This window comes from Eretmochelys imbricata, chromosome 3 (genome assembly GCF_965152235.1).
Source record: "Eretmochelys imbricata isolate rEreImb1 chromosome 3, rEreImb1.hap1, whole genome shotgun sequence".
NCBI lineage: Eukaryota > Metazoa > Chordata > Testudines > Cheloniidae > Eretmochelys > Eretmochelys imbricata.
The window spans coordinates 113,352,058-113,376,159 of record NC_135574.1 but is presented as its reverse complement, the minus strand read 5'-3'; the positions used below and the strand labels follow the sequence as shown (position 1 = coordinate 113,376,159).

Sequence of the window (24,102 nt, the reverse complement as noted above, 5' to 3'; positions counted from 1 at the left end):
GTGATCTGTTTCTTCTGTATTAATCTGTGTACCACTTTCAGACAGTTCAGCTGTATTTTTGTTTTGATTCCATGTAGCCAAAATTAACTGTAGGATGCACTAAGTGGGGAGTTAAGAGGGCAAGAGGTTGAAATGAAGACTTTACTTGTAAACTAGATTAAATGTTGGTCAAGGAATAAACAAGTACATTAAAAAAACAACAATTGTTTATTAATAAAAATACTTGGTTTATTCCTTGTATCCTAGCAGCCTGTGTGCACATCTGAACTGGCTTTATTAATCGTTATATATGAGTACGTAGAATTTAGTATGTAGTTATACAGAGTATTTTTCTAGCCCTGTAGTAGGATATAATCTCTACTAGTATCCCTAACATTAATTGATGAACATGGAATCAAAGTAAGCTAGTTTTAAACCAATTAAAATGCTGACTCTTGTACTGGACTTGACTTGACTTGACTTTTTAAATTTCCCATTAGGATAAATCATACAGTGATATTAGATGATCCATTTGATGACCCCTCTGGTTTAATAATACCTGACTGCTCCCCAGAGCCCAGCAAGGAACAACTAGATGTAAGTACTGCCAACAGCTTCTTGGGAAGGTGTTGAAAATGAATAAATGTGGTAACTAGTTTCCCCTATGGCCCACATTCAGCAAAGCACGTGAATAGTCCATTTAAGTCAAATAGACTACTCGTGCTTAAAGTTAAACATGCAAGGAAGTGTTTTGCAAAATAAGAGCTGCCAATATGCAATTACACATTTCTTGAGTGGAGGAAGATTTCTGAAGATCTATATATAGGAATTGGAAAAGGTTCAGAAAAGGGCAACAAAAATTATCAGGGGTATGGAATGGCTTCCATATGAGGAGAGATTAATAAGACTGGGACTTTTCAGCTTGGAAAAGAGATGACTAAGAGGAGATATGTTAGAGGTCTATAAAATCATGACTGGTATGGAGAAAGTAAATAAGGAAGTGTTATTTACTCCTCATAACACAAAACTAGGGGTAACCAAATGAAATTAATAGGCAGCAGATTTAAAGCAAACAAAAGGAAGTATTTCTTCATACAACACACAGTTAACTTTTGGAACTCCTTGCCAGAGGAGGATGTTGTGAAGGCCAAGACTATAACAGGGTTCAAAAAAGAACTAGATAAGTTCATGGAGGATAGGTCCATCAGTGGCTGATGGGCAGGGATGGTGTCCCTGCCTCTGTTGGATCACTTGATGATTGCCTGTTCTGTTCATTCCTTATCCACTGGGACCTGGCATTGGCCACTGTCGGAACACAGCATACTAGTCTAGATGGACCTTCACAGCACAGTTGTACTTGAAGTGACCTCTATGGTTACAAAGCAAATAACTATTACAATTTTGAAGAAGACAACAAAAAAAGATCAGAGTGTTTCCAGTTGTGACTGTGTATTGTGGGATGGGATGCAAAGACTTACTTTATAATTCACACTACAAAGAGAAAAGCTGTAATGTTATTTTAATAGTAATGAACCTGTCGTCTGAAATGCCCAGCTCTGGCATTGTTTCCTTGATACATTCTTCTGGAAGAATCAAAAAAATCACTGCTAACTTATTTTCTTTTTACAGTATAAAATGAAGTTTATCCTTTTATTCCCTTTTTTTCAACAAGAAACATTATCAGCATTTCCACACAAAAGAAAATTATTGTTAAACTGGAAAGTATTATTTCACATACAAGCAGACACGCTGATTTGTTTTGTTTGTATTCTAGGCAGAAGAGATTTGCAGAACAATTCAGCTTATTATGTTTTCTTACCTTGCAGTTATTGGAGCTGCTGAAAGGAAATATCTTTTGTCTGGGAGCAATGTTTCAAACAATAAATTCACTAGAGAAGTTACATGTTTTAAAAAAAGTTTTAACAGATACCTTAGTGATGAGTTTGGTATAGGAACTTAATTAGAATAGAGGGTATACCAAAATTTGTCTAATATATCCACAAGTCTAAACACTGCATATGGAGCTTGATAGCGCAGTGTATGTTAGACAAACACTTGAAAGTTTTATAATCAGACACTTGCAGAGGAAAAACAGGGATACACCAGTTAGCTCTAGTGAAATGTTTTGAAATAAGAGAACTTGTTGGAGGAGAATTTAAAATGGCCAATATTTTGTTGTAGGAATGTTTTTGTTTGGAATACTTGACTAAATACAATAGTATAAAATATACAGTTCCTGTAATTGTATTCTGTTAAATTGAAGTCCTGCTAGATGAGGCAGAAATCTTCAATACTACTTGTATACTCATTTCAATAAAGAAATATTAAAAAAAAAAAAAGGGGGGGGGGGAAGGGGTACTCCCCTAAATAGAAACAAGCTGGCAGGTATGTTGGGGATACATTTGGTATAACAGAGGTGAAAGACTCCATATTGTCTAATTGAATCTAGCCCAGGTTGACTGATAGAAGCTCATTACCATGTGTAGGCTGCTTAGTTGTCTGTCTGACCAGAATGAATGATCTTAGCCTAATGGTTCAGGGATATAGTCTTAGTTTCACAACACACACAATCCCAGACTGAGGTAGAGTTTTAGTATTAAGAAAAATAAAGGCTTACCCATGGGTCAGTATTAAAATGCTATTTTTTTCCCCAATTTCTCATAGAGTGGCAGAATAAGAGCAGATGAAGAAATTGATGACTTCAAAGGAAAGTCTGTTGATGAAGTGGAAGAAATTCAGGCAGAGAAAGAAGCAAAAACTCAGGCCATTCTTTTGGAAATGGTAAACATCAGTTTTGTATTTTGGGGTTTTTTGGTCTTGTCAGATGTAATTTCTTTGTGTATATATGCTCTACATTATGTTTGGGTGAGTGAATGCTTAAGACAAGTGCTTGCCTTGAGTTGCATATCAGAAACGTTGGTCTCATGGACTAGGGTGCATGGTATCAGGCTGCTGGTAGAGCTAAAAGAGTGAACATGGACACTTGATCTTCATCCATTTGTAGGAGGAGATTTCCCAGGAACACCTGTATCATCTCTGTTCCAAACCCAGGACTAGAATTGGTCTTATAGGGGGTTTGTAAGAACTTGCTAGAGATGCTTGTAAAATTATAAAAGCTGGTCAGTCCTGCATGGAACTGTTATCCCTGCTGTGTGTTTCTTTCTTGGTACTGGAAGTTTGTATGTATTGGATGGCTGAGTTCCATGAAATAATTTCTCCCCAAATTCACATATTGGCATTGGGAATACACAGGAATATAGTGTTGGTTCCCATTCACAGAATTACAACAGAATAGCTGCCTGCTGTTAGATAATAAGCAAGAACCCACTAATAGTTAATTTTTTCTCCCTGCTTTCTTCCCTTGGGATGTTTGACTTAATGGTACTATATGGTTGTAGCTTCTGGAGTCCTCGTGGAATTGCGGTGAACTAGAATTTAATATGGCTGGTGCCAGACTTTAGAGGAGGTTCAGTTCACCTTCTTTAGGAATATTAATGAGGAAAAGACCCAGTTCAGTTATTATTTTTAAAATGGCAGCAGTGAGTCCTTTCATTGTATGAATGTATGTGACAAATCATTACACATTGTTTTGTCTGTCAACTTTGTATTATTCATCCACCCAAATTTGATTAATACCAACTAAACTCTAATGGTACTCTGGCATAGCATCTTTCATCTAAAGAACGTAAAAAAAGCTTTTTACGAACAAATTTAAGCCTCAGCATTCCTGCAAGAGAGAGAAGTATTATCCTGATTTTACTGATGGGGAAACTAAAGCAGAGAATATTAATCATGCAGTCACTGGCAGTAGAACACTGCACATTTCTAGTCACCTGTTTTAACCACTAACCATACTTTTTGGGGAAAATAATGTTCTCCTCTGAGTCCTCTGAGTGACTATAGGTGTTTCCCCACGTTTCCACTGATCGAGTCACGAGGAAAAGAATATTTGTCGTCCCCTCCCCTCCCCTCCTTTCCCAACAGAACATAGCGCCATGAAATTCAGGAAGCTCTGTCTAGAACAAATTGAAAAGCCTTTCCTTTTCTGTGTGCTGCAGGTGGGAGATTTACCAGATGCAGATATCAAACCACCAGAAAATGTGCTGTTTGTCTGTAAACTGAATCCTGTGACCACAGATGAAGACCTGGAGATAATATTTTCACGATTTGGGCCCATTAAAAGGTAACTTTTACAGAATAGTTATAAAAAAAACACCAAAAAGAGAACCAAGTTCGGTTTAAGCAGTCTCCCTAGGTTCTACTGCTCTGCGTGCGCTCACTCTCTTTGGAGACCCACTTTGACCACCCTTGTATCTGGGTATAGTAGTGGGAGAATTGTTGACACGTTGGGGTGTTTCAGAGAAATACTGCCAGCCTGTTACATGGCTCTTTCTTAAACATTCCTCAGCATTAATTGCAATCCCAAAAGTTAAACTAACAAATTTTTGTCCTAGCTTAGTAAAATGTAAAAAAAAATCAGAGCATTAATGATGGAAAATAGAATCTGATTCAAGAAGCTTTCGTTTTACTAATTTTAGGACTAATTCTAAAACCCGTACAAATCTCAACGATTGCTCACATGAGTAGTCCTATTTAAATCCACTTCAGCTGTTTGAAGTCACTGAGGCTACCAGTGTGAGTAGAGGTTACTTATGTGAGTTACGGTTGAGGATCAAGCCTCAAAGGCGTTATAACACAGGTTAAAATTCTAACCTGTTAAAGGCCCTTTCAAACAGTGATAGTCGTCAGCCATTTTCAAACCAGAAGGCATTGACACTTTAATTTCATGCTATTTTTTCAGCTGTGAAGTGATTAGAGACTGGAAGACGGGTGAATCTCTTTGTTATGCTTTCATTGAATTTGAAAAGGTAGGTTGCTTATAAAAGCAGTGTAATAATATGCTTGGGTTATCTCTCTCACAAACACAGCTCTGTGCTGGATGGAATAAGAACGGGTGATCTGCTCAAGTGTGTTGGTTAATATTCTCATCTATTGACTGCAGCCTACAAAGGATGTAGTCCTCGGTTCAGGAAAACATTTAAGCATATATATAAGTTCATCCCTATTTAGCAAACTGTTTAAATATGTACTTCAATCCCTTTTGAAGTCAATAATTGGAATATGATCAGACTGTAAGAGTTGTTCTCATGATATAAAATTTATAGCTTGTGTTTTATTGGTTGGCTGTTATCACTCTACTGTCATTCTGTGAGAAAGTTATCAGTGAAATTCAAGAGTATGCCAGAACACTTATCTTTAGCCTGCCAGAGAGTTTAGGATTTTTAATAAAGCCATTGTCTGTTGTAATTGCGTCTAAATGTATTATTCCAAACATAATACACATGGCATAGATTTATCTAATCTCAAAGATGAAATGCTTACATTAAGGCAAATAGTAAAATTATTATATTTATTTTTAAAAATTTTAGAAGTGTGATGAGTGTTGTGATTTAATCCATTTTAGAAAATGAAATACGTATTTACTCAGTTGTGGCATATTCATTAGGAATCTCTATGCCAAGAGCAATTCACTTTAGATTTAAATGCTGACTTCATAAGAATATTTGTGTATGATTTGTTAATTAATCTTGACTTAAATCTTCTGGAAACACTGCAAAAGGAGGAAGATTGTGAGAAAGCCTACTTCAAAATGGATAACGTGCTGATAGATGACCGGAGAATACATGTGGATTTTAGCCAATCTGTTGCAAAGATTAAATGGAGAGGAAAAGGTAGTTTTGTCGTCCTTTTGATTCTGTACCAACTTCAAACCTTAAATTATTAAATATTGCTCTCCTAAACTAGAGTTGTTGTATAGGACAAGCATCTCTGTTACAAGGTTAATCAACTCCTTTCGGCAGTATAATGGCCACAGCTTGGTATTCCTGGCTGCATGAGCAAAGGCTACTAAGTCTAGGTCTCTACCTGTTTACTGCATATTAGAGGACAAGGGGTTTATTGGTGGCTGTCATGTTGCCAAGTGTATTTTTTGCCAGTAAAAGTCAACTATTGGTACTGTTTTATATTAATCTCAAGCTTTAAAGGGATAATTTTGGATATTATTTATTAACATAAAATTGCAGTAATCAGCATATTCTGCCTTTTTGTTTGCCATTCACTTCATGAAGGACTACATTTACAAGACAAATTGAATATCAAGGTATTTAATACTTCTGTTGCAGTATTAGCCTTCACCATAAGGTGGCAGCACATAACTGACAGTACTGTTAACTAGTTTTCAAAACTTCAAAACAGAAATATGGAAAATAAAATCCAATAGGCCTCTTCAAAATGTTAATCCATGAAAAATGTTTTTCAAAATTTATACTAAAAAGTGTATAATTTTGTAGTGTGATTCCCTCCCTTCCTCTAAGTTTTAGCACAGAGCAAAGTTTCATTGTTTTCATTTTGAAAATAGGGGGGAGTAACAGAAATGCCAACAGAGCTGTAAGCAGAGAGCTGCAGGACCAGCTTCAAGCACAAACAGAACAATTGCCACTTGGTGCCTTGTGATCCTATCCAAGCTCTGCATCCAATAGGCATGAGGTGGGAGGAAACCATTACCTAGTTAGGTCTTCTCAGCAGAAGGACTAGAGACAGAAGGGAAATCATGGCCTGATCCTCCCTCTTTTGCTCTGGGTCATGCACACTATAAGACCATTCCTGGAGTTTGTTACTGTGCACATCTGTAAATATGATTACAGTAATGATGACAATTGTATCCTGAAATGTGCTATACTCCTATGTCTTTGATTTTTAAGATGGAAATGAAAGCCCAGTTTGTTTTTGTATGAACAGGTGGGAAGTATACCAAGGATGACTTCAAAGAGTATGAAAAGGAATGTGATAAACCTTCCAAATTAATTTTGAAGGAGAAAGTAAAGCTAAATCAAGAGTATCCTTAACAGTTGAATAATCTGTGTGGTATATTGGCCTATAATGTAGTGGACTTGCAACTAGATGTTGTGAAAACAGCTTCTAAATCTCTAAGCTTTTGTTGGGCAGACGTTTAACTGCTGCTTAACATAACTATGTGGCATCAGTTCTCGAATTACAGATTTATTTTTCAATTTGCTACTTTGTGTGAATAACACACGGTCAAATCAGAATGTGTTTATTTTATACCCACTTCTCCCGGTTGTAAATAACTACCCTACTGCAAAGCAGTGGAGAGGCAGGATGTTTTGTTTCCCAGAGCAGATTTCAATCAGCCTTACTCTTTTAATTTTTCATTATACATGATTTTTGTTTTGCACAAAATACTGGCTGTCTCAATGTTATGCCCATGATAAAGCGTGGTTTTGCTTGGTTTGTGAGCTTTTATATTCTGAATTGACCAATGATTGGTATCAAGTCTGCCCTTAATCAACTAATGTAGCGCAAAGTATGACCTTGTGCTGGATGAGGAGATAGAGGAGGCTAGAGCAAGTCACCTACACTCAGGTAAAAAACACAAGAAGAAAAAGCACCGCCATTCAGACGATGAAGAGGATGACAAGAAGACCAAAAAATCCAAGGTACTGAACTGCCACCTTTTCACTGACTATTTAATTCTGTGTCACCTTACGGCCATGTCTCCTCATAACTGCTAAAAGGAAATGGGTTTGACTGGGGACCTTGCATGCGAACGTGCAATGAATGAAGGACTTGTTGCAGTGTAGAAAGTGGCTGCCCAAGATATTCTTGAACTTCTAAAGCTAGGTGTACATAATTGACCTTCTGCTGAAATGTCCTGAAAAGGTAGCACAGACTTCACAAAAGTAGGCGTTTCAACACGGGTCTGTTTTTCACATATTTCCCATCACAGATGAGTGAAGCTTAATCATATTTCATGAGTGCAATGTATTTTTCATGTACTTCCTGGAATTGTGCACAGGAGCTTCCTCTAACGTGCAGTCAGAAAACAGCCTCTTAATGGTTTTACTCGTCTTTCAGCTGACTCAGAAGTATAAATGTGAAATCTGTGTTTGTATTGTGTAGATTAGTAATACTGGAGAATGATGGCTTTGTTGACACTGTGAAAACGATCAGTTGACAATGATTGTCAGTAGTGGCCCCCATCCCTGCACCCATCTGTTTTTATTCTTAGGATACTATTGATCTTCATTTAATGTAATCCAAGTAGAATTTATTAAGTTGGTCATTTTAGCATTCTTTAACACCATGTATGAAAGAACACAGCTGATTGACAATTCCTTTTAAAAAGCTCCGTTGCCTGGCACATGGCAGATTTCATGCGCCTTGTTGGTATTAACCATTGAACCCTTAGTGCAGACAGGGCACAGGCATTTTTACTATCATGTCATCTAATCACGTGCTAGTAAAAACACCTGCACTTGTCTACACTACTGTTTCCACTATTGGCGGTAGCAATACAGTTCCGCTGATGTTTGTAATTTTCCCTGCTGCTTTTCTTTAGGTCAAAGGCATTTTGTGTTCTGTTCTGTCTGCTGAGGTATACCGTGGCTAAAAAGAGACATTCACTTCACTGACAGGCAACCTATCCTAACCGTACAATGCTGCACTACATATTGATGTGGTATTTAGAACAGCTGACCTATATGTAAGGTGCGATTACATCGGCCACAAATAGACTATGAGAAGTGTTAGTAAATGTATCCTATTTCCTGCTCATATCGGTGGCATATTGGCTAAGCTGTTTGGAGACTGTAGTTTGAGAAGATAAATCAGCACAGTGTGACCAATTTAAAAAAAAATGTAGTTCCTCTTCTGAAACAAGGTAAAGAAATGTCTAGGAAATCCATCCTGCAATGGAGAGACTGTGATGCATGGGGGAGACAACATCTAAACAGGTTCCCATTATGGGCATAGATATAGGCTAAGAGTGTGGAAACTCTTCCTCTTTCACATACAAACATGTCATGCCAAACAGAATAATACACTAGGTAAGTTGTGTTGTCTCCATAGCATTCAGACATGTTCTATAGAGTTCAAATAGCTCTGCTTTTCTACCCCTTTTTCCCATTTGTTCCTTTTTTCTTACAAAATGCAGAATTGACCCCTAAAAATCTAAGAGTTTATCTGCATGTGTTCTATTTTTCTGTAAGAGCAGATAATTTCAAATAGAATTGTCCTACATTAAGGCCTCACTTCATTATGGAATTATATATTAAAAAAAAACTATGTTAAAAGAACATGAAACTTGGAAAGCCAAGCACTCAGAAGTTAGGACATGCCAGAAAGGTTTCCTGTGCAAACTTAATGCAGCTTCCTTGTGCATGTGCACTGTGAAAGTCTTTAATTACATGTTTCAGAGTAGCAGTTGTGTTAGTCTGTATTCGCAAAAAGAAAAGACGTACTTGTGGCACCTCAGAGACTAACAAATGCATCCGATGAAGTGAGCTGTAGCTCACGAAAGCTTATGCTCACATAAATGTTAGTCTCTAAGGTGCCACAAGTACTCCTTTTTTTAATTACGTGATCACACGCTATTCTTCCCAGAGGATCCCTAACTCATTCAATAAACAGGTGGTTATTCAATATTTTTTTATACTCTACAGCCATTATATGGTCCCCGACCTTTTTTACTGCATACCATGCAAACCTACACTGAATACAAAATTATTAATTTCTCTTGGGTGCTTCTGTGGTGTTCATCACTACTATATTGGTGTCTGGCAAGAGCAGCCTTAATTCTGGCATTTCCAACTCTTGAGTGCTTAATGTTCCTTTAACAAAGTGGGGGTTTTTTTTGTTTTTGTTTTGTTTGTTTGAAATGTAATTTCCTAATTTAAAAGTTTAGCCTGAAGTAGACACCCGGTATGGAAATTTTGAAACTGAATGGTTGAAGTTTTAATCAACTGAAAACAAGGTCGTATAATAGTAAGCAACCTTGACTCTGGGTGGCGCTATCAGCTATAATGATCTGAAGAGTATTTTTGTGCTCTGAGTAGTTTCCATGATGCTAAGATGTTTTTCTGCTCTCTGGTGGTGGTCTTTTTTTTTTTCTTTTTCCTTCAGTGTGTTTTGACTCATCCTTCTTCATACTCTTGTTTTCTGACTCTTCAGTCTACTTCAGGTTTAAACATTATTTTTGACTCTTCCACTGTGTGTCTTGATTCCAGAGGGTAGGGCTGTAAGGGTATTGTGGTTTTCTTTCAGTAAGTAGCAGGATGTGGGTCTTGAGCAGGTGGGCTCACTGGCAGAGAGAAGGGATCTGAATAGGAGCTGGCAGGGTGCTCTCGATAATACCTGTACTTATTGTTTGGGAACTTTATTTTCATTTATGACTTCCTTCCTTTCCAGTTTCCTCTGCTCTCAGTGTCGATTTCCTTGATTTCTTATCAGTCAGTGAATCTGTGGGAGGAGTGTAGTTCTTGTCCAGTGGACTTCTGTTGACATTTATTTAAGACCTTACTGACTTTCCCAAGTGTTTATAATTCCTCACGGTTTATGAGCATAGTGAGCCATGTGTTGATTTTTATGGTTGCTAGCAAGTGTTAGATTAGTGAGTCAGCTACTCTTTCTGTTGGACTTTGTTCTGTTATATAGCTGTAATAGTTTAATAAAAATATTGACAGCTAAGTTTGATCTTAAGTTGCCAATTGGAAAAGGCAATCTCATTTGTTTGCTGTTCTGTTGATATAAACGCCTGTGATATCTCTGCTATGGTGAGATGAGTTTGCAAATTTGTGGTGTTTCTCTGGTGGTGGGATCATGTGTGATAAATAGCAATTTGCATGATCCTTCAGGTGCTTCACCTGTCCTTTGCCAAGTAATGCCCCTAAGGCTAGACTGCTTCTAATACTCCAAACCTCTAAGGAGCTTGCAGATAAGTGCCAGTTCAAAATAAATAAATAAACTGCCACAGATTCCCTTCTCCTATTTCCTCTTCCCTTTCTAAACCTCCTGCTGCAACCCAGTGTGGAATTCCTCCACCCCAACATTTCACTGGTCAAAGAAATAGGATGAGCAATATTTAATGCTGGACCAATGACAGGCCTAAAATCCAACATGAGATAACTAAAAGGAGTTAGCCAATGAGGGATTTATTCTATCTGCATATTAGGAACCTTCCCCCCTCCCTTTCCAATGCTGTGTGACATATGTTTGTAGCTCTGCTATGTCACAAGACTCTGGATCTTAAAATCCATTATCATTTTATAACTGTGAGGTTCCTAAAAGATTTATCTTTCTCTGTGCCAATACATGTTTTTACATGCTGAGAAAGAATTAAAGGGAAAAGACAAATAAAATAGATTAAAATCTTTAAAATGTTAAGATACAGATTTTACACATGGATAAGATTATTAAAATATGGCCTTTCCTTTTCCATCCACACAGCTGAAACTCTCATCCAGGCTCCAGTCATCTCACGTGTTGATTGGGCAATATCCTTTTCTCTGGCCTTAACAAATGCAATCTTGCCTTTCTCATGTCCATTCAGAATGCTGCTGAAAAGATTATTTGCATATTCTGTCTCACTCACATAGCCCTCTCTTTGCATCCCTCCTCTGACTCCTTATCTATGGCATCAAACATAAGCTGCTTGTCTTCACTTTCAAGATTCATCACAGCCTGTCCCCACCCTACCTGTCATCTCTCCTTCACAGTGGAGATGTCAACTCCCACCTCTGATTGGCCCACGATGCCACCTCCATTGCACACTATTTAAATTTTCAAATAAACACCCTCATGCTTGTCCCTATGCTGCCTCTCTCGTTTGTGAGCCGCTCTGCATGAATATCTGCAAAGCTACCTTGTTATCAGTCTTCAGGTCTCTCCTTAAAATTCTCCTTTGCCCTGAGGCCTACAAAAAACTTGACAACAGTTAGGCTGTTGGTGTGCTGAGAGTATTGCCTGTCATGCAGACCAGTACATTCTTGTTTCCTTGTACTCTGTATACATCTGTTGCCTCTTGATTTTAGACTTAGCTTGGGAGGTTTCTGGAGTTGGGACAACCTTTTTGTACAGAACCTAGCACAAGAGCACACTGGCCCATGACTAGGGCTCCGAGGTGCTATAGAAATACAGTACAAGTAATTGATAATCATGTTAAAATAGCTATTCTTTAAGATGTAACAAACTCATGCTAGTACCAATCTTTGTATCATGCCATCACTTACTGTACAGTTTGTGTAATATGTAATGTACACATGAATCACCAATGGTAAATAAGAGAAGAAAATATAGGGACTATGTACAATGGCTGGTGAAATATAAAGGTTTGGTCAGCATGAGTTTGAGATGGTTACCTGACTCATGAGAGGCAAAACTGCTTTCAGGTTCTAAAAGTAATCCTAAACTTGAAGCAATAAAATATTTGCCGCCTCCCCCTCTCCCCCCCATGGCATCATGTAATCTGTCATTTTTACAAAAGAACGATTTTAAAAAGTTTTTTTAAAATTGTATCCCTTTTCAGATCTTCCTTTTATAAAGCCAGGTTCTCTTTATACTATAGGTTCATCTTATACAGGTATCAAAGGGAGAGGAAAATTAGTCAATATGTTCTTAGAACCCAATAAAAAAAATTACCCACCCCCCCCCCCCCCAAAAAAAAAAAAAAGCTTTTTCCTCGTCAGTAATGTTGTAATTTTAAAAGTCTGATATTTCTGGGTCTCCCAGAATAGAAATGCTGCGTGTCTTATTGGAAAGCTGGGTATCTCCTGGGTGTGGAGTAAACTTCTAGCCCTGCTGGTTTTCAGGATGTCGGATCTTAAACTTTGATCTGTCCTCCAGGACTAAATGTTGCTTGTCCAGGGCTTCAGGCCAGTTAATTTTTGGGAAAGATGGAGGGAAATTCAATAGATGGGAGATTGGGAAGAGAAGGAAACACTTTGCTTGTAGCCAATTCAAATACAATAAAAAAGTGGAAGTTAAGAGCGCCTCAGATTCTGTTTGTAGTAATTCCCATAGATCTGGGTTAGTGCACAGAGGGTGGTGAAAATACAATATCACATGGCTGTCACCTACGTGTGTACCTGTCTATTTATTTCTTTGCCCACAATGCCCAGTTGGTTTCTTCCTAGGCACCTTGAAACTACCACATTCCGTCTGAATTTAGTCTCAAAATTCAGTAAATAAGATGTTCTCTTTAACCTTCTTCATTTTATTATCATTGCACCCAAAAATAAGACAAATTTACAGCAGAAAAAAATGATAAATGTTTAACCACCAGTCAGACTACTTTGCTGAGTAGCAGTGATAGAATAGCAGAAATCGTTGGATCCATAGACTAGGATTGAATGTAGCAGAATAAGCATTTACAGATGTAATTATATAATAATTTTTTTTTTCTAACTAGCCTGTTGGTCTGATCCCCCATAGGAATGATAAGTGGTGTTGAGGCAAGCTGTTCCTTTTCTGGAAACATAAGAATCATAGCTTCCCTCTAGTTAAGCAACTTCTAAAATGCCACAATGGTAACTAGCATCAAACTGAAGAATCTTAAAGCAGCTGATGCAATGTTATAACTTGAATGAATTTTGTTCAAAATTCTGCACCCTTTAATCAGAGCCTTAAACACCTGACTTTCAATTACAGGGAATAAGCAAGTATCTGATAAATTCTTGCTTAACTATGCTAATTTCTGTATAGTATGAGTGTAAATATCCCTCCACTTCAGACATTTAGAGTGACTGGTTTATGGTGGCATAGAGAGAGAGTCTAAATGACCTAATGGGCCTTTTCTTTCTCTTAATTTCTGATATTCTATTACTACGTTAAATTCTCTTATAGCTGATAGGGCAGATATAGCCGGTTTCTTAAATTTCATGAATCATAATTTTATCAGGAAAAGAAAAGTACAACAGCCTCCATACTGCCTTTTCATTATACAGCCAATTTAAATTAGCATCTTCTGGGATTAACATTTTCCTTTGCACTTAAAATTAATTCAACAATTTACAATTCCCCTTGCTCTAAGAATAGGTAAATACAACCCAAGTACTGTAGTTGGATTACCCCTTACCAACTCCCCATTCAGTACTGTCCACTTAAAACAGGAACGTTTGATTCTAAATCAGATGTATGTTGACTGCACATTTTAACTTAATTTCCAACTTGCTGTTAGAAAAATCTCTTTGCTATTTCTCCTTGAGAAGTTAAACAGGGTCATAGACATAACCCTCTCTTGTCACTCATGACAGTGATGTGGAATGCAGAAAACCCTAGGGTAGTAAAAGTTAATTAACATACTTGACTGTAAAAATACTACTGTTGGCTCTCACAATATCTTTCATGAGATTTACTGTTCTCAGTCAACTAAACAAACATTATAGAAAATACTACAAAATTATGACTGAATGCAACCATGTATATTATTCTAAGGTTAAAAACTTAGATAAAGTGGAGTTAAGGTTGTAAATTAATTACTTAAAGGAACAGAGAGATCCTGTAGAGATGCACAGTAGTTTTCTCAGAAAATGAAATGTTAGCCCTCTGTATTCAAAGATAAGATTACACTTAAGGGGGGAAAAAGTATGGAAAAGGATAGCTAAGATCAACAAAAGCTCATAGCACAACAGTAGAATGTGACTCCAGGTCTGAAGGCTATTTATTTGAATTGGTTTCAGAGTAGCAGCCATGTTAGTCTGTATTTGCAAAAAGAAAAGGAGTACTAGTGGCACCTTAGAGACTAACCAATTTATTTGAGCATAAGCTTTCGTGAGCTACAGCTCACTTCATCGGATGCATTCAGTGGATCATCGGATGCATTCAGTGGAAAATACAGTGATCCACTGAATGCATCTGATGAAGTGAGCTGTAGCTCATGAAAGCTTATGCTCAAATAAATTGGTTAGTCTCTAAGGTCCCACTAGTACTCCTTTTCTTTTTATCTGAATTGGATCAGGGTCATTGTTACTTCCTCTTTAAGGTGCCATGGCTAGCTCAGTCAATAGAGTGATCACTCTTAATTTTACGGTAATTGGTTTGAACTCCATATTGAGCATATACCTCAGACTCTCTGCAGAAAGGTTTATTTAAATTCTATGGCTTGTATTATACAGCAGGTCATAGATCAGATGATGTAAAAGGTCCTTTCTGGCCTTAATCTGTGCAACAAGAAACCTTTGTCTCCTACCCTGCCTACCCAATTCCAAGCTGCTTATGAAGGAAACTTTAATCAGGGGATCTAAGAAGTTTGCCATTTGTGGATTGTATTTAAGATGGCTTTATTCACCTGAACAGATATGACCACTGAATAATGTAGGGTCGTGTTATGTGATTACGATTGTTGCAGGAGGCAGGTGTCTGATTATTTTTCCTTAACTTTGTCTGTCTGTCTTCAGGTTTTATACTGCTTTCTATCACTGTAGTATCTGACAGCCTTTCATGTAAAATTGATCGCACTATTTAAGTCCTTACTTGCCTTCATGGAGTCTCTGGTGCTTCTCCCCTTTCAGGTTAAAAATTCTGCTTGGGGTTGGGTTTTAGGTTTTTATTTTATTTTTACATTTTTGGTGTGGTAAAAAACTCAACCACACTGTCAACGTAGTGTTCTTCATTTGTATTAATACATAAAAATACTTGTACAGCTATCCTTCATAAAATAAGGGACAGATGTTGTTTTTATACATAGTGCTGACATAACTATTCTACAGAAAGATCATTAACAGTCTGAGGTAAGTTTTCAGTTAATATAATTTTATTAACATCATGATAAAGATGGCAAACAGCTACAAGAGTTCATAGTGATATATCAAATATTGAAGTTATTGTATCTCCAAAATGAATTTGATTATAAAATGATTACTAGCAAGGTAGATTTTACATTTCTGTAGGTTTCTGAATCCAGCTCTTGTACTCTTCCTTCTATAAAGTTTTGATTCTGATTTATTGTCATGACCAATTACCATGTCAGCAATTCTTGCATAACTGTATAAAGGGCATATCCCTGCTACGCAGGTAAACTGCGTGTGGATTTAGTAAAAAGCTTTTGAAATGTATGGTGGATTCTTCAACTATACAGGTTAAAGGGGGAAACATTCCATGCTATCTTGCTTCTCTTTTTAACTCTCATGACACATGATCCTACTTGGATCATTGGCTCATCTACCTACTGCCTCCACCACATACACTATAACATTTTGTTTCCCAGGGTTGCATTCTGTTGGTTAAACCATGAGACTATCTTTTCTCTTCCTGCAGTCCCATGCCTCAGTAACTACACACCCATCTTCTGCAACAAATAAGGCAGAGGTCCTACGAACAGCCTTCACTACACATCCCTGATTCATCCCCAGCGCGGATCCATTCTGTTCATTAAATAAAGCAGGGATCCTGGGGGGGGGAAGGAATCGTATGTGATCCTGTCACTAAAGACCATGTCATAACACATATGGGCATCATTGCTGAATTAAGGTGGCAACCTTAATTCTGTCATTTCCTAACTTTTGAGTGCTTCACTTTACAGTCTTCAGAATGTTCTAGGAAATTTACATGTACAAAACTACACCCAAAGTTAATATTATGTTGACTAGTCACTAAAGGGGAAAGGAGAGAGACGTTGGCAGTGAATTTCACAGCTATATGATGACAGTAGAGACTCGGAACAATTCCAGGTTCTGTAGGAGAATCTTCTCAAGTGGTTCTATACCCTTCTTCCTCTGCCTTTCCTGACCCCTTTTGCTCCACTTTGTCTCTGTTCCAGTCCTGACTCTCCCACCCCACCATTTAGCTTCTTGTCCCAGTCTCCATCTCCATCCTGTCCAAAACTTCCCCTCCTACTACCCAAGCTCCTAATCTGATCTGTTTTTCCTCTTTCTCCTCCCCAGGCTCCCTGTCCCAGTTTACTCCATCTGTTCCACACTTTAGTGTGAGAGAGATCTTCAAGTGGCATAAAGCTGGGATAGCTCATGCCATGCCACCCTTACCTCCAGCAGCCTATGGTGTAGGCACATGGCCAGACAGCTGTGGAAAGAAACATTAACTAATCCTTATAACACTCTTGTGAGGCTAGGTATTACCCCATTTTAAAGGTAGAGAAACTGAGGCAGAGAGGTGAAGATGCTCTGTGATCCCCAAACAAATTAATCTTTTGTAGCAGCGCATACTACTTAAATAAAGAGCATGCTGTCACGCTCACATTTTTCAGACTGCTTTAGATTGTGTAGCCTGATCTCCCTCTGCAGCAGTTGCTGTGTTTGTGTGAGGGCAGCCTGGAAGTATCTTTCACATAGGTTATGGACTCAATGGCTGTGACCTATATAATCACTTAATAATTATATAGGTTTTTCTCTTGGATTCATGTAATCTCAGTTTTATTGTTTACAACCACAACTTAAAAGATGAAGGGTTTCTCTCTGTTCCCTTACACTTGTGGAGTTATTTTGAAGGAAGTGCTGCAGTTTTTGGATTTCTTTTGTCAGAAAAGGTTTCCATTTAAAGTTGTGGATTTAAGTCTAGAAATTTGACCACTGAGGTCCAGTGGGAGTTCATTGGGGGCATGCTTGGGGACTTACCTTGAATCTAAGACCTGGTTTACACACACAGCTGCATGAGTTACATTAAATTAGTATTTAAATTGTAAATGAACACAGACATTGGTGCTGTTGGTCAGTGAAATTAACTGTGCTTTAGGCCAGGTGAGCTTTGGTAAACATGTGACTGTTGTGTTTGATACACTAAAGTTAATAGGTTTGAGAATACAAGCCAACCTGTTTGTTGTGGTGTCCATATAAACACCTGTTTGATCAGTGTACTATTGATTATAAATGTTGATCTTTATACCTGTAGTACATGTGGACTGGGTATATGTCCTTTATTTAAAAGGCAAATTTATACCTGCCTTTATGGTAAGGGATAGTTTATAACTATGAACAAATGTTAAGCACGTTTCTTTCTCTTTGGCAATGACTACATTGTGTGGTTTTTTTTGATATTTGCATATTGGTGAAGTATCCTTTGTTCTCACGCAAGCTACAACACTGGCTTGAAGAGTACACAAAATGGGGTTAGAATATGGACTTTCACAAAACCTCTTAAGAAGTGTATGCATGTGTGTTGGGAGGGGAAGGAGCTGAAGGAAAAAACGGGTAAATCATCCTTTTCAGATCTTGAAATAAAAGAAATCTCTCTTCTGGGTAGTTTAATGATTGTGCAAACAGTAAAGAGTCTATTTTTTTTTAAATGAAAGCAACCAGAACATCTTACGGAAAAGCTTGGGGTTTGAAATGATGTGGCCTCCATCGTCTTAATCATTCCAGAAATGATATGTTAAAGGGCCTGTTGTCTTCATTTGGCAGATATTTCAGTGCCAAATCAGTTTCTTAATGATCTTCCCAAAATGCAAATTCTTGAACGCTTCTGACAAAAGCTTTGATGTGTTAGAGCTTGTAGGTAAGTGCCGCAGGCTGCTCAGTTCTAATGCCAAATGGCATTTTGAATCATATTACTTATGAGCTTTCGAATAGCAGTTGTTCTCTGATGACTTGTAGTGTCTGAAATTTCCCTAGTTTAACTAAGTAACATTATAGAGCTTTGCATAATCAGTGTTGTGCTGATACAAAATAGAGATGGGCCTGAACCAAAAGCCTGGATCCAGACACCTCCATTGTCAGAATAATCAAAATCCAAACCCAGATCTGAATTTTGCAAATAACTCCAATTGTGATAACAGGCCAAACAAAAGCTCCGGAGCTGAACCCCGACCATTATTACCAAGTTAACACTTGCTTTGGTTCATGACCTTAATCACAAGAACTAACCACTATCTGCTATTCTTCTTTCAGCTAATGGAAGATAGAAGGCCTTAGAGCAGTGTTGGTCATTTACTAGCCCACAGACCGAGTCTGGCCACAGAGGCCTTCCATTTGATGGGCTGGGTGTCAGCTGTTCTGTCCTGCTCCATGCAGGGAGCTCTACTACCTGGCTCCAGCTCCAACCTGGGCTCTCTGGGAGCTCTGGCCACAGGCTCCCCTGCTGGTCCTGGCTGTAGTGTCCCCATGCTGACACGCATTTGAATATCATCCTGTACCAGTTCAGAGTATGCTTTGCATCTGGGGAGCGAAAGGGGCCACTTGGCAGGGGCTGGAGCTGTGTGGAGATTTGGACATTGCCTCATGGGCAGCTCCCCTGCCAGGCAGCCCCTTTCACTCCATGGCTGCAATGCATCCTCCAAGCCAACATGCGCTGGCCTGGGTGTGAAGGCATGCAAAGAAGTTGAAGCTGAGACCAGGAACAGAATACAGGGGCTAGATCTGCTGGGAGCCCAGGCCACAGCCAGAGCTGAGTAGCAGGACCATCCTTGGTCAGAGCTGGTAGGAGCCTGGGTGGAGCTAGAGCTGAGTAGCAGGGCTGCCCTTGGCTAGATGGGAAGCCAGGTTGCAGGAGTCCTCTTACAGAGGAGTCCTGAGCTGGATGTAGGCAGGGGGAGGTGAGGATGGGACAGGCTCTAGGGAAGTCGTTCCCTGTTCCTTTGGGTTTCTCCCAGCTCCCCCCCGGCACATGCAGTAATAAGGAGGCTCGTGTCTTCTGCAGCTACTCCCCCTTCCTCTCGCTACCACTGGACTGAAAATCCTGATTACCCGAATGAGCGTGGGGGAACACATTGCTTATTCAGATAATCGTGATGTTCGATCGATTTGAAATTCAGATAAACAGACCACACCTATACCTGGCATGACTGTAAGCAGAAGGCAAATAAACAGAAGTGCATCCCAAAGCATGCCCCTGATTGGACTAGCAGTCTGCATGCTATTAACAAAATCAACCAATGTGCCATCTTTGGTGCATATGCCATATGTAGCCAATCCCTGCCAGCTGGGTGAAGAATTGACATGGTTTCACTAAAGTGCAAACACCTGAAGAGCCATTTGGCCCCCTCCCAAGATTTGGACATTGCCTTTTCTGCACAACCCGCCCCCGCCCCCCGCCAAGAAAATGTAATTGAATACCATTGCCTTAGAGGTAGCACTTCTTGGTGTTGCTGTAGTTTATTTAGCCACATGTTTATTTCACATTAAATGCTTCACATTATGCATTTGAATTGCTTACTAGTAGTACAAGCTTTAGAAAGCCAGAGAGCGGGTCTTACCTACTTTCTTGTTCTGTTTTATACCGTTTAATATTTTTACCCCTTCACCTATACCTGCATGTCACCAAACTTCCTTGACAGGACTCTGACCGACAATATGAAGAAGAATGCTGTAGAGAGAAAAGAAAGAGTGAAAAGAGAGACCGACATCAAAGTCGCAGTCGCAGCCAGTCTCGGGACAGAGACAGCCACTACAGTTCCAGCAAATCTAAAGACAAATACCGAGGAGAGCTTTGGGAAAGAGAGCGTGATAAAAAGAGAGACCGAAGCAGAAGTCCTAAGAAATCCAAAGATAAGGAGCGGTCCAGATACAGATGATCTCCCCTTCTCTTTTTATATTTGTATAATGCATTGGAAACAACTGTGCAGGTACCAGAGCAAAGAGCAAAGTGCTTCTTGATCTTTCAATTCCAGGAGTGCCCAGTGTACATGTGTAACCTTTGATAGCGTAGAATACTGCTTGGTTGTGGATGACTGTCTCAATAAAGGATTTTGTATTTTATGTGTATTTCTTTGCTATTTCACTACAGGGCTAAAAGTTGCAGTGTAGAGGTTTGGGCCTCTACATTACCAGCCCACCCCAAATGTCTACACTGCAATTTTTAGCCCTGCAGCCTGAGCCAATTGACCCAAGCTCTGAGACTCAGTTCAGTGGTTTGTTTGTTTTTTTGTTGCGGTGTAGACCTACCCTGAAACCCCCAGAGCTAGGAACAGTGATCAGTCAGGGTGGGATTCAGCACATGGTATTCAACTGTTGGATTGTATTACAACAGACTGTCCAGAGTGGGACCGATTGAGCAGTATGGTTTTCTCATAGCCCTAAGAAATACAAGGGAGTTGGGTTTTGTCTGTCACTTCCCTACTTTGCTATAAGAAAATCCATTCCTTGAAAAAGGTTCTCTTGTTTTGAAGACAGAAATGGCTTCTTTTTTCACCACATGTCTAGTAAACACTTAAAACTATTAACACAATTCTTATTCTTAATGCTTGCTGTATCTGAAATTAATGCTGCTGAAGAGAGATGGATTGATGATCTTGGATACTCTTTATCCATAGCACAGATGGTGTCAGTGCAAACTTTCCATGCTGCCTTTCAAATGTGCAAAAGTCACTGTACTCAATACAGAGGTACAGAGTAATTACTTGAGTGCAGAGGACTGGACTAGATGAACAATTTGAGGTCCCTTTCAGTCCTACTGTTCTATGATTTAAATACAAATGTAAGTACCTAAATTTAGGAGATACCAAATGGGGCTGAGAAATTCTGGCATACCTACCTCAATTCCCAGCATGTCTCACTATGTGAAGGCTGCTATTCTGGAAAATATCCAAACTCTTCCTGCTACAAGTTCTAAGCACTATGAGATAAATGGAATCCATTGCTATGATCGTGCTCATGTTGTCTGGTGCGTTCAGAAGTAACATTACAGTGTAGATGAACTGACCTTTCTTGCAAGGTCAGATGAGACAACCAACCATTTCACACCGTGACTGTCCTTGCGGTGGTTTTGTGGCTTAGTAGAGAAAGATTCTTCTTTTAATAATAGGCCATAATCATGCCCTGTATGTCCTAAGAAAGCTGACTCATTCTACTCATGTTGCATTCATACTTCCCTACTGTTCTTTCATTTTTGTCAGTTACGATAGCTTCAACTTCAGGATTAATACTGACACTTGATGAGCATGATATTTAAACATTTCCCTGGTAATGTTGATTGTAAAACCACAAACCTCGGAGCAGAAACCTCAGCTTCTTTACGTTCACTTAGCTGTGGCTGTGACGTCTTTTCAAGGGGAATTTTTCAGACGCTCCAGGGCATCAGTGCAGTTTTCTGAGCTCAAGATTTGGGGTTTCCCCTCTTCTTTCCTTATAGAATTCCCTTTTTCTTAAACAGCTTTAAAGTACAGTAGCACACTCTCAAGTATCTTATTCCATGGCGGCGGGGAGTTATAGATCTGAGTTTCAATGGAGCTTCAAGTCCTCTGCTCTTGTCCACATGCAACTTTGTAGACACCTCTCTACACACAACACCTGCACACATAGGTGAGAGAATGTTTATGTTCAAACCCCCAATCACCTGCCAGTGCTGGTGTTAATGCACTAAAAATGTTTGCAGGAAGGCAGGGTCTCAAAATAGAGGCCTAAGGTTACACCTTTGACATATTGGTGGGGAATGAGAGGAGCCTGATTTTTAGCATTCTGGGGCTGGTTGGTGCACTATTCTAGATGATGTGATAGGGAGGATCCACAAGTAATCAGTCATCCTATACTCTTCCAGGTACCTTCTTTACCTTAGTATTTCATCTCAATTGTCTTGCTGATGGTTTCCTGTTTTGATCTTCGTAGGTAGATATTTAGTATTTTATGAATTTGCTCTAGTATGATCAGCTCTGTCAGTTCATATTTTGGCAGCTTCAGTAGCTCTCAATCCAGCTCAGTTTTCTATAATCAAAATGCCGACTTGTAAATGCTATAATCATATCGTGTTTCCCTTCTGTGAAATACTGACTGGGGCATTTGCCAAAGTTATTCCTCCATACTTCCCCCTGTGCATGAGATGTCCTCCCAGTTCTATCCTACAAGTCACTTACCCCTCTCTCTCACGCACGCTATTCGAATGGATTCTTAAGACTCACTTTTTGCCTGATGTCCATAAAAATGAGTTGTAATTATTCTGATAAATATGTTTAAGTGCACCACCAAAATGTGCATGTGCTTTAATTGAGTAACCAGCTGATCTTATTGGTGTCTCTCTTCTTTCCTCGTCTCCCCATAGCTTGTTGCTCTGTCTGTCAGGTCTAAAATTAGTCTCTAATCCTGCAATTGAGAGCATACTGTCAAGTGTAAAATCAGAGCTGGAGACTGTAAGCTCTTTGGGGCAGGGAGCTAGTTCTGAAAAGCGCCTAATACCCTGATGGCTAAGAACAATCTGAAAAATGTTAAATGACAGTAGGTCACTCAAATGCTTGTTGTATGTGATATATTGCCTGAACACCTTTGCTCTAGCTACTGTCAGATTTTTGTTTTGTTTTGAAGTGATGGTCTTAATGTAATGCACTGTGTCTGCATTAAAAAAGTAACCGTGAATTTTGTAGGTGTTATGACAAATCTTTAAAGCTGAAGGATGTTTTCAGGAGCACTTAAGAAATCTTGGGTTGACTAGTAATAAACTTTTCAACTTGAAGCTTGTTTGGGACTTTTTAGTTGAGAGCGAGGTGCTTAAGTTAGTATGATAGAAAACTCTGGGGTATAAGAACAACTCAGCTATAAAAACAGGAATAAAATCTTTCTGATAGCTCTTTAAAGCAGTGGTGCAACAACAGTTTAAAAAAAAATTCTGGTCATGTTCTGATAAATCTTGCAATGGGATCATAACATTTTCCAAGAAGCCTAAGAATTTTCTGCTCCTGGAAGGGGATGAGGCAATGTGTATCCTGATGGCATCAAAAGATGATCTTTTAAAAACCTCCTACACCTGTTTAGTGAAACTGCTGGCAATGGCCTGGGCCTGAAATAGTTGCATTCTGGTCGTATGAGTTTAGTGGCTTTGTCTCATCATGTTTAGTTTTGCTGGGGGCAGGCCAACTTATATCCAGCCAGGCTAGGGGAGGGCTCTCCTCTCTTTTCTGACTAATCACCACTTTCTATCGCCTTTTATGTCCCCCTTGGTTGGCTTTAAATGCAGTGCTTGTTTTTGTTTGTTTTTGGCAGCCTACCTCCAATGCTGCTCCATAAATTGGTTGAAAGAGCGAAGTGTGTCTATCATGCAGTCCCCTCAAACTGCACCAGATTTCTGGCAAAGTATTCTCTTTTGAAACCGGTAGCATGGGCCAGAACAGGGTTTCTTGTAGCTGTAACACTGATAACAAATCAGATGTCCCCTTTTTATTAGCAAACAGAATAATATTTTGCTGTGCCCCTAGTGAAGGAAGGTGGCTGTCATTTTGCAATTTAAGAAACCAAACAATTTTACCGAGTGATAATAGTGCCAGTGGAAGTTCCACAGTCACTTCCTGTCATCAGCAGGTGGCCTGAATCAAGGTGTCTTGCTTTCAGAAGTGTTTTAGATTTGCTATAAACTGACACAGAGCACTCAGTCTTATTCAAAGCCCAGAGATACTCCTAT

General features: G+C 39.0%; 1 protein-coding gene across 1 annotated transcript in view; it reads left to right on the top strand.

Moving 5' to 3' along the window:
• The window catches only part of PPIL4 (peptidylprolyl isomerase like 4), a 29,587-nt gene extending 6,524 nt beyond the window's left edge, over positions 1–23,063 (top strand). The window contains exons 6-13 of the mRNA XM_077813187.1: positions 480–576; positions 2,644–2,760; positions 4,038–4,162; positions 4,781–4,847; positions 5,600–5,711; positions 6,778–6,874; positions 7,358–7,496; positions 20,057–23,063. Coding sequence (XP_077669313.1) covers positions 480–576; positions 2,644–2,760; positions 4,038–4,162; positions 4,781–4,847; positions 5,600–5,711; positions 6,778–6,874; positions 7,358–7,496; positions 20,057–20,293 — 991 coding nt within the window. The 3' untranslated portion in view covers positions 20,294–23,063. The remainder of the gene's footprint in view (positions 1–479; positions 577–2,643; positions 2,761–4,037; positions 4,163–4,780; positions 4,848–5,599; positions 5,712–6,777; positions 6,875–7,357; positions 7,497–20,056) is intronic.
• The last annotated feature ends 1,039 nt before the right edge of the window (positions 23,064–24,102 follow it).